Source organism: Primulina tabacum, chromosome 16, assembly GCF_025594145.1.
Source record: "Primulina tabacum isolate GXHZ01 chromosome 16, ASM2559414v2, whole genome shotgun sequence".
NCBI lineage: Eukaryota > Viridiplantae > Streptophyta > Magnoliopsida > Lamiales > Gesneriaceae > Primulina > Primulina tabacum.
Window position 1 is genome coordinate 29,382,388 of NC_134565.1, and position 11,493 is coordinate 29,393,880.

General features: G+C 34.6%; 1 protein-coding gene across 1 annotated transcript; it reads left to right on the forward strand.

Annotated features, from left to right (window-relative positions):
* Nucleotides 1–387: 387 nt before the first annotated feature.
* On the forward strand, nt 388–6,950 carry LOC142528791 (cationic amino acid transporter 2, vacuolar-like). The gene is made up of 14 exons (XM_075633960.1): nt 388–1,028; nt 1,622–1,823; nt 2,195–2,279; nt 2,372–2,512; nt 2,609–2,727; nt 2,831–2,927; nt 3,291–3,463; nt 3,566–3,632; nt 3,848–4,006; nt 4,130–4,406; nt 5,017–5,125; nt 5,214–5,326; nt 6,004–6,079; nt 6,381–6,950. The coding sequence occupies exons 1-14, from the start codon at nt 857–859 to the stop codon at nt 6,535–6,537; spliced, it is 1,947 nt and encodes a 648-aa protein (XP_075490075.1). The 5' UTR covers nt 388–856; the 3' UTR covers nt 6,538–6,950.
* Nucleotides 6,951–11,493: the final 4,543 nt, after the last annotated feature.

Consider the following 11,493-nt stretch of genomic DNA (forward strand, 5'->3'; position numbering starts at 1 on the left):
TGAAAATTATCTTATACGTTTTGTATAGTATATCGTAAGCAAAAGAACAAAACATCACTTGTGATTCTAGTCCGTTTCTTTTCAAAACATATCTGCTGTCATTTGTAATTTTTTTCAAATTTTAAACAGAAACATTCGTTTCTTATTAGATTTATGTCAAAATGATTTTCTTATTGCATTTACGTGAAAATGGTAAAGAAATAACGATAACTTAATTAAAAAAATAAAGTCATATATATTTTATTGGATTTATGTGAAAAGGTCAAAGAAGTAATAACCACCTAATTAAAAAAATAAAGTCATATATTTAAGTAAAAGAATCAAATGGAGGTTATATTTTTAAATATCTCTGGGAAGGTACCATCCTATTTCTCACAATCTCCCCCAAGAAGTCAAAATTCGCCTTCCGTTAGTTTTTAGTTAAAATATCATGTCAATTGGAAATCTAAATATTACTATATTAAAAATATATATGCGAACCGGAATTCCCCTAGATTCTCTCCCTCTGCATACGTGAATAATCCCAGTTTAATCCCTGCAACATCCACACCGTCCTCGACCCTTCAATTTTCCAAGGGCTGTAATCCGTAAAGATTCAATCTTTCTCCGCCTCTGGGATTTGCAGAAGGGCCGTTTTCCGCCGCACATTCTTGTGAGTTTGATCGACCCCACGATGATTCCTGTCCCAGATTCTTTTGAACGTATCTGATTATAATTTATCGAATTGTGTTGAAAAAGAAATACTTAAACATGTACGTATCCGTGGTGACATACTTCTAAAATCGAGTAGTTTATCCTCATTCGGGGAAAAAGATTGAATCTTGGGGCGCCAATTGAGAAATATTCGAGGGTAGTTATGGGTTTTCTTCGTGATGCACATAAAGATTGTAGTGATGGTGTTGCTGGGGGTTTAAGATGTCTCGTGAGGAGAAAACAGGTTGATTCTTCTCATTCGAAGTCAGCTCCCCCTGGAAGTGATCATAATCGATTGGCCAAGGCTTTGAGTATACCTCATCTCGTTGCCATCGGTAAGATAAATTTATTAATAATGTTTTTGGTCAATTTTCTTATACGTTATTCTAGAGTTTGAGGTTTCTGGTTTATTAACGTTTCTTATTGTATTGGAATGTCTTTTGAGGTGTTTGTGTAGTTGAATTTTCTTCTCATCCATCAGTTTCGCATTTGATCTCTGGTAGTATGCTCGTGTAGTTTTATATTTTCATATGTTGTATGAAGAAGGGAGAGTTTTGTTTCTGTGCTTCAACCCCAATCCATTTTCTTTGCTTGGAATCCATTAGATCGCGTTCCTGCAGTTTAACTTATGATTATGATTTAATAATATTTATTATTTTTGTGATTGGAGTTTGCTCGTCTAATGTTATTTCATTAATTTACTGTAAGTAGGAGACTTTTATTTCTGTGCTTCAGCTTTTTATCCATTTTCTTTGTTTTAAATTGGTTAAATTATGCTCCTAAGTTTATTACTTCTGATGATAATTTGAAATTTTTACGATTCTAGTGATTATACATGAACCCTGTTATTGAATTATGCTAAGAGTGCAGTAATGTGAATAGTGGACTGATTTTTTTGATCTGAATCATTTTTCGTTATATTTTCTAGGAGTTGGTGCAACAATTGGTGCTGGGGTTTATATTCTTGTCGGTACCGTTGCTAGGGAGCATTCTGGGCCAGCCCTTACCTTTTCCTTTCTTATAGCTGGAATAGCGGCCGCCCTTTCTGCTTTCTGTTATGCCGAGCTAGCAAGTCGATGCCCTTCTGCTGGAAGTGCATATCATTATTCTTACATTTGTGCTGGAGAAGGGTAAATTTCGTTTCAAATCTGTCTCGCCACAGTTTGAATAATGTCTACTTTGTGAATTCACCTGTGATTTCAAACCTTATCTCTGCTTTTGCGAGAGAATGTTGAGTCTTTTGTTGCATATGATCATCTCTCTCCACTTCAATCATATCTAGTGTGAACTATTTCATGGTAACATGCTACAGTGGAGTTTCCTATGGAAATTTGCTGTTCCTTGTTCATGATTTTGCATTCGTTTATATGATTTTAAGGTCTGACTTCTTTGTGAACAAACCTACCCACTGCGAGCTTTCATTAATTAGTTTATTGCAAACAATTGGAGATAAATATGCTGTTAAAGTATTGATTTGAACACTTATTTTTGTTTCAAACAGTGTTGCTTGGTTGATTGGTTGGGCATTGATATTGGAATACACCATTGGAGGTTCGGCCGTTGCTCGTGGCATATCCCCTAATCTGGTGCGTAGGGTACATCTGCGTGTCATTAAGGTTTTTGGATTAGTACTTGATGGTGACTTGGTTTTATTTTATCACCTTTTTTCCTGCAACAGGCGATGCTTTTTGGAGGTCCAAATAGTCTCCCTTCTTTTCTAGCTCGCCAGACTATTCCCGGGCTTGATATTGTGGTTGATCCATGTGCAACTGTCTTAATTTTTGTGGTCACAGGGCTTTTGTGCGTGGGAATCAAGGAGGTCTCTTTACAGTATTACTACCTTATTGCATTGGGTTTTCCACCACTAAAGTTTTTGGATTTCTAAATTAGTTAGCAAAATAAAATGTGTATGCAGAGTACGTTTGTCCAAGGAATCGTAACTTCAGCAAATGTATGCGCCATGATCTTTGTCATTGTAGCTGGTGGATATTTAGGCATTAAGACTGGATGGCCTGGCTATGAACTTTCCACTGGGTAATCTTTTTTATAATTGTTAGCGATTTGCATTCCAGTTAAATTGCTTTATCATCTCTCCCAGATATATGAAACTGTTCGCCAATATTCCATTTTCTTTTAGATATTTACCCTTTGGGGCTAATGGGATGCTTGCTGGTGCTTCAACAGTATTTTTTGCATATATAGGATTTGATGCGGTCGCTAGTACAGCAGAAGAGGTATATGCTACTTTGAACTCATTGAATTTAAAATAATCGTAATATAATGAAAAAAACCGCAACAAAGAAGATCTACATGTTTGGGTATCGAAACCTACATTTACGATACAACGCAGAAGGCTAAAATTCTTATTGGTGTCTCTTTGTTGAAAATGTAATCATCTCCCCTTTATATTGGGTAAATATCATGGAATAAATATGGTATATCTGTAGGAAATATTCTTATTACTAAATCCCACTAAATAATATTAAAGATACATCTCATCTTGATAATACCAAATCCAATTCCAGCATGTATTATTTGATTTCTAATTGTAACATCCTGACAAGAAAGCTTGGCCATGAATTTCCTTCTCGCTACAGGTAAAAAACCCTCAACGGGACCTACCACTGGGCATTGGCTTATCATTATCCTTATGTTGCACGCTTTATATGCTAGTTTCTGCGATCATAGTTGGTTTAGTGCCCTATTACGCCTTGGATCCTGACACTCCTATTTCCTCTGCCTTTGCTAGCCATGGTGTTAAGTGGGCAGCGTAAGTTGTTTATGTCTATGTTATCTTGTTTGTGTTATTTTTAAGCTTAATTTCCGTCTATGTGCTCCATTTGTAATTATTGTTGATTTACGTGAAATGCAGTTATATCATAGCTGTTGGAGCTTGTACTGCTCTTTGTTCAACATTGATGGGGTCTATCCTGCCACAGGTAATCACTATTCTTTCGTGCCACATAAATGTCAACTCTCTAAAATAGCATTTTGTTTTCTTTTGGTAAAAGTTTGTCGGAAAGAGTCATATCTTTAATTCTAGTTGGAGGAAATTTTCCTGGTATTTATGAGCTCACCTTGAAATCGAAAGGTTTCTCACTAAAATGAGTTGTCAATAACGTAGGAAAGTTAAGAATGTGTTTCTGTATGACAGCCACGAATTCTAATGGCAATGGCTAGAGATGGACTGCTGCCGTCATTTTTTTCAGATGTCAATAAAAGCACTCAAGTTCCTGTGAAAAGCACTGTAGTAACCGGTTTACTTTCCGGAGTCTTGGCATTCTTCATGGATGTGGACCAGTTATCGGGAATGGTATGCGCCTTTGTTACTTGTAAGAGAAGTTCATTTAAACCAAACTGGGTCATCAAATTCTCTTCTAGTTTTTTTTTCTACTGAAATTTTTACAAGGTCCTGATTACTGAATTTTACCCGCAGGTTAGTGTTGGCACACTTCTTGCATTTACAATGGTGGCAATCTCGGTGCTGATACTGAGATATGTCCCACCAGACAAGGTTCCTCTTCTGGCACATTTTCAGGAAGCAATAGATTCAGTTTCAGTGCGTTACAGCAACAACAATTGTCCTGGAAACGCCAATGTGGAGCACACAAAAGATCATGCTATATCTCCGGAAAGCAGTGTTCCACTTTTAGCGGACAAAGAAATATCTGTTGAGTATCCTTTCTTAGAGAAAGCAGTGAAGAAATTCAAATGTAAGTTTTATCCGACGCTGGAATCTAAATAATTCTTGATGGGCATTTTTGGAAAGTTGTTGCCACCCTCCTAGTACCTAGAATTGTGAGACGAGTCGGTTGGCTCATGAGGCTGTCTAGCCGGATCGTGTCAAGCTGAATTGTGTTTAAGATTTTTCAATTTCAAACTCAAGTTTCCTAGCTTTTTGTTAGGAATCTTGATCTTGATTTTTCTAACCCCTAGAGAGAAAGATGCTGCCCTCGAGCTCCAGCTTCTTTATTTTGAGCTCGAGCTTTAATTTTTTTTGATTGAGTTCGATTTCAAGTTCAACTCATTTACATCTCTAGTGGGATCCATGAGACAGATGATGTAATTCCAATCTATTGATTGATTCAATGTGATTGCAACGATTCATTTTTCCTTGTATTTTTCGCAGTTATTTTGAGTGAAAGAAATCGTAGGAAGATTGCACTAGTTGCTTCTGAATCAAGTTATTCCAATCTATTGATATAACTTGATTCAGAAGCAACTAGTGCAATCTTCCTACGATTTCTTTCACTCAAAATAACTGCGAAAAATACAAGGAAAAATGTGATTGCAACGATTCATTTTTCCTTGTATTTTTCGCAGTTATTTTGAGTGAAGGAAATCGTAGGAAGATTGCTGGCTGGTCGATCTTGCTTACATGTGTTGGTGTACTAGTTCTAACTTCAGCAGCTTCAACTATGAGCCTTAACAGGTGGCTTAGGTTTTAGGAATCATTATTTTTTTTTACTTTTAATGCTTTGTATAAACACTAGTAAACCTAGCAATTCAATTTTTATCAGCTCTCTTCGGTATGCACTTTGTGGAATTGGTGGCTTTCTTCTTCTCTCTGGCCTAGTATCACTCACCTGTATGGATCAAGATGATGCAAGGCATAGTTTTGGGCACACTGGAGGTATTTTCGCTTATATACAAATGAGTGTTTATTATATCTACTTCTCTAGACCTCGAGCCAGAGAAGCATTTCTCCTGAAAATGATCATTTCATCCACCTGTCCATCCCTTGAGGTTACAATCGATCATATAGAGCCGTGAGATGCTAAATATTGGACCTCAGTGAATACAGGGCTGGACCTTAAGAAAAAAGAGGTGTGATCTCCCTCAACGTGGAAAAAACTTGATATTTATATCTATAATATCAGAAGAAAAAAATTGCCTCCCCTCAATTACATAAGACCACCACTTTGGATCTCCTCACCCTCCATCACCCAGTTTCAACCTTGAGTGCGTAAGGCTGCTGTTCCTGCAGTGATGTGTGGCAACAATCAAATATTGCATTAGGGTAGTTAAAATATTTGAATTCTATTTTTATATCAATTATACCTAATAGTTTGTCGGCATACATTAGTTCTATAATTGGTATCATAGTCAAGTCATGGTTCGGTATCCATGTGGAATTATCGAGGGGAGAAGAGCGTGAAGTCATTGTGGATAACTTTATTGACATTTTGTTATCAATGGAAATATAGTGATAATGCCTTTAATATTTGTCTTATTTTAAAATATTCCATTTGCATAATTTTTTGAAAATTGTTGTATCCGTAAATGAAATTCTTGTTTCTTGTCTCTCAGGTTTCATTTGCCCATTCATTCCACTGCTACCGATCGCCTCCATACTCATCAATGTCTACTTATTAATCAACCTCGGGTGAGTATCTGTCAATTTCTCAGCTGTTAAGCACAAATTCGCTCCAAGTTCGTCATATAATCTTAAAGAACCATTATTTCACGTCATAATCTTCAGAAAAAAAAGGAAAACTTGTTTGGGAGCAAGAACTGCATTTGCTGACCTGTATGACTGCCTATGTAGCACAACTATTGAAACATAACTCTTGAGTTTATATGCAGTTGAAAACATTTGAATAGCATTGTCAGAGGGAATTGTAGCTTTTGGTATAATGAAAATCTCTTGATTAATATGATTTTAACGGCATTTATCTGCATTCAAGATCTTCTACTTGGATCCGTGTTTCTATATGGCTGGCGGTAGGAGTATTTATCTACATTTTCTACGGCCGGAAGCATAGCTCGTTGCAGGATGCAGTCTACGTCCCTGCAACTTGGGTCGATGAAATATACGAAACTTCTAGCAACTCTCTGCCGTAGCTTGACACCATTTAAATCTAAGGATTCCTTACGATTCTGTAATGATTCCTAGGTGTATTTGCGGTTTGAAGCTGGATCGTCTGGATAAAGAAGATGTTGTCCAGTATTTTACATCTCATAAACACTGTATATTCCGCTGATAGGCCGTTTGTATGTCATTGCATGATATTATGATTTAAGGTTCCCTTGTAACATAGTAATTTATATGGAATCGAATCAATTGTAGGAGAAGATAGCTTAAAGAAAATGGATTGAGAAAAATGATAGCTTCTGTATTTGTGTATAACTGTATATATATTATATGTATTTCTTGTTTAAGTTATTTGGTTGGAGATATTGTGTTAACATAGTACAAATGGTATATGAAACACAATTTTCATAGAATGTCTAAAAGATCAGCTTTTTGATCAATAGATATAATATGTTTTCTAGGGACTTGAAATTTATTATGTGAAAATTAATTTTAGTCCATTGACAAACTTAATGAGTCGATCAGATCATTTGATTTTCTCTTCTTTTTTTTTTTGAATAAATTTCACGGTCTTACGAATTTTTATCTGTGAGATGGGTCAATCTTACCGATATTCATAATAAAAAGTAATACTTTTAGCATGAAAAGTAATATTTTTTCATGGATGACCCAAATAAGAGATCCGTCTCACAAAATACGACTCGTGAGACCATCTAAAACAAGTTTTTGCCCTTTTTTTAGTAGGCTTTTTGTAAGATGATCTCATGAATTTTTATCTGTGAGACGGGTCAATCTTACTGATATTCACAATAAAAAATAATACTCTTAGCATAAAAAGTAATATTTTTCATGAATGACTCAAATAAGAGATATGTCTCACAAAATACGACCCGTGAGATCGTCTTATTTTTGCTTTTTTTGGGGGTCGTAGATGTGTTTATTATAATTTGATTTCGTGTTAAACCTGAAACTTGGCTAAATAGATCAAAGCTAGCTCATGTGTCATTCACAAGGCTGGCTGCACTTTTTACTATTAAATACAAATGCACTTTACGTGAAAGAACTCTTTTAAAAACTGTTTGAAATATTTGAGATAATTTTTTTATAATTTAAAAATAGTGTGTAAATTTCGTTATACATATAAATTTCTCGTTGTGTTTAGATTATGATATTGGGTCGTGAGTCTAGTTTAATAGCTTTTAACAAACACGATTAAATCAAATAAATGCAGCATGAATCTAACTTTGATTTAGGAAAAAATATTTTATTTTCGAGCTCGAACTCATTTTTGTGAGTTAACAAATTTAGACATTGACTTTCATGAAAAGTGGTTTGGATTTATTTATATTTTTAATGATAATGAAAAAGAATGGATGCAAAGAAAATATAATTATTTGTATAAAAGTGGTTTGGATTTATTTATATTTTTAATGATAATGAAAAAAAAAAATCTAATAACGGGTTATAATCTAATTAATATTTAGCCTACTACTGTTTTATTGTTTATCGGGGTCTTATATCAAAACTCGTGAATTCAACTAGGCTCATAGAAACCAAAAGTCACAAAACTCTTCAAAAATCGATAAATAGTTCAAATCACCTTATTTTTAAGATACAAAATCTATTGTAGGTTAAATGCTCTGGTTCTTTTGAACTTTTATTCGACAACTATTGATTTGAGCGCAAGAATATCTTCGCTAGTCAACGCCACTTACTTTTCTTTGTGATCCAGATAACAACCCACGGAGTTCATTTTTTGAACTCGTTCGAGAATTATTCGGTCTCCACGGACTACTCGAATTTTCTCTATTGAGGTAATACCATTTTTGGTTATATGAGCTTGGCGTCGTCTGTGGGAGATACCCCATCATTTGAGAATGTATACTTGTTCACACACCTCTAGGGATGCCGATCACAATGGACACTCGCCTCCTGTTTCTGGACAACAACCGGAGTTATGTATCACCGAAGAGGCTTTGAAGTTTCTAATAGAGGAGACAGCCGCACGCGTTACAACCAAAGCGGTAGCCCAATTTATAGCATCTCATCAGCATAGTAGAGCTAACAAAACAACCCCAAGAGAGAAGTCATCAACGCATGGCTCTAAAGAAAAAAAAAACACGCATGGCTCTAAAGAAGACAAATAAAAAAACAGCTAAAACGAAAGCTATCACGTCCAATAATGCCTTGAAGAAGCCATGCACGCCACTCACGACCAAAGATCTCACACTTTGAATGAGAATGAGAATGAGAACCCTTTTAGTAATTTTACCCGCTCGGCGTAGCTTTTTTACTACTGCCATCTTAGTCGAGTCGCTGCCCACTGGAATAAAAATCACCAACTTTTTGGACTTTGATGGAACAAGCGGTCCACAAGACCACCTTGACAGATTTCATGCAAAAAGCAGATTTATATGACATAAGTGATGCCGTTTGCTGCAAGCTTTTTTGAACTAATTTTTCAAGTCGTGCACTCTCGTAGTTCAACAAAGTACCTTCGGGAACTATTGGTAACCTATAACAACTCAGTCAACGTTTTCTTTGTAAATTTTCAATTAACAAGAAATATCCGAAGATGACAGTTTATTTATTGACAATAACAAAAAAACTCTTGTGAGACGGTCTCACGGATCAATTTTGTGGGTCGAATATCTTATTTGGGTCATCCATGAAAAGTATTACTTTTTATTGTGAACATCGTTAGGGTTGATCCGTCTCACAGATAAAAATTCGTGAGACCGTCTCACAAGAGACTTACTCTTACAATAATTCAGAATGAAGGCGAGAGCCAACGAGAGTATGTAGAACGATTCACAAAAGTTATTTGAAGTGACCCATGTTAACAACGACCTATTGGCTGAAATAATACATCAGAACCTTCGTCATGTGTTGGGATAATTAAACATGAATAAACTAATAACGCAATGGAACAAAATTGTCCCTCTTTTGTTGAAACAAGTAGGAAATAATTCAAATAGAGCAATTAAAATTCAGCAAGCACAATCAAGTGAAATAAACAACATCAACAATTTTTAATGTTGGAAATCTCGCAGGAGTGAGGAGTTAAATCCAAGGGACCAGAGTCCACCAAATAATCTCCAATATAACAAATAATGAGATTACAGCCAATCCCACAACTAAAACCAACCAACATACAATTACAAATTCTATTGATAAAGTTATACTGAAAGTCTTCTATTAGAGTCATTTTGAAACTCTAATGTTAAAGTTTTCCTCAAGCTCTACTATCAAACTCCTTAAGAAACTCTACTATTAGAGTCCTCCGAAAACTTATACTTTCGACCACTTCCAGCTTGCTGACACTAATCGAGAGTGTAGGGCTTATGAGAGTTATAGCCCAATTATTATTTAGCCCACTAGATTGAGCCCATTTTTCAGTCCACTAAGTCGAGTTCAGTCTCCTATTAATTATTTATTCAGGTCTTATATCAAGACCCATAAATTCAACTAGGAACACAGAGTCTAAGCCTACAAAACTCCCTGAAAATCTATAAATAGCACAATTCATCTCATTTTAAATGTACACTCTCTAATATCAATCAAATGCTCTGGTTCTTTTGAACTTAATTCAGAAACTATTGACTCGAGCGTCGTAGTGTCTTCGTCGAGCATCTGGACTCATTTATGTATTAGCGTGTCACCCGGATCTCTGTGAACTACCCAAATTTTCTCTATTAAGGCAATATTGTTTTTAGGCCACATCACCATTATTATCTATGGATGAATTAATATCATAGAATAGAGCATAACAAAATGTATGGCCTAGTAAAATTATCAGGAAATAAATATTTATCATGTTGAAAATGTGAAAAATATTTGTGTTGAAAATTATAATGTTGAATGTTGAAAATTAGGTAAAATTAGGTGTTGAATATTGAAAATTAGTGTGTGGTGATGTATATAATGATGAAATTGTTTTTGGATTGTTTTCCAAAGAAATCCTATAAATAGGTCTCCATTTGTAAAGATTTGAGACAAGTGAGTAAAGAGAAAAATTTTATAAAGTGTGTAGTTGGGTAAATTTTGAGAGTTTGAGATTTTTACTTTTTACCATAAATTTTTACTTTTTCATAACACGTTATCAGCACGAAGCTCTAAAAATCCTCCATATTTTTCCAAGCTCCAAAACAGAAGAAAAAGATAACAAAAGTAATAATATTTATTTTACTGTTTATTTATTTATTGTGTATATATTTAATATATAATATAATGTTATTCAGAAATAATAAAAATAAATTTTTCAAAAACTTGTTATAAATCCTGGGAGGATGTTAGACGACATCCCACACTCCCGGTAAGGGATACGACAAGTATAAAAGTCTATAAGATTTTTAAACAAAATAACTTATGATACCTCATTATAATAATGTGATATGATATACATAATTATTTAAACATGACTAATATTATATACATCATATTATTACCATAAAATTTTACAAATACATATATTTATTTTTGTACACCAACGGTCATAAACGGTAACAAAACGGCTAGTTTTTGCCTATAAATATGATCTCACAAACACATTCAATCACTCCAACTTTCTCTTCTTCTCTAAACAATTATTCTTCATCAAATTTTCGAAGAAAAAAGAAGATGGCTTTCTCAAGGTTATTTTTAATTATTTTGGTTATCATACTCACGAGTCTTGTATTTATCGGAGAATATCCTCCTCATGTGTTTTCTTTATTTTTACGAATGCTTGTACTTGTTGTTTATCCATCACTTTGTATTGCAATATTCATTAATTAATAAAATGCATCGTAATTTTTTTTAGTATCACCATGTCAAACTTGGCAAAACTCGAATTCATTGCTCTTGATATTACGGGAAAAAATTATATGTCATGGACTCTCGATGTAGAAATGCATCTTGAGTCATTGGGTCTAAATGAGACCATAAAAGAAAATGGCATATCCACAGCACAAGAAAAGACAAAAGCCATGATATTTTTGCGTCAA

Excerpts from the sequence above, each read along its gene's own strand:
- LOC142528791 (XM_075633960.1), top strand. The coding sequence starts at position 857 with ATGGGTTTTCTTCGTGATGCACATAAAGATTGTAGTGATGGTGTTGCT. Across the intron at positions 2,280-2,371 it reads GTGGCATATCCCCTAATCTG|GCGATGCTTTTTGGAGGTCC; the intron begins GTGCGTAGGGTA and ends TTCCTGCAACAG. Across the intron at positions 3,633-3,847 it reads TGGGGTCTATCCTGCCACAG|CCACGAATTCTAATGGCAAT; the intron begins GTAATCACTATT and ends TCTGTATGACAG.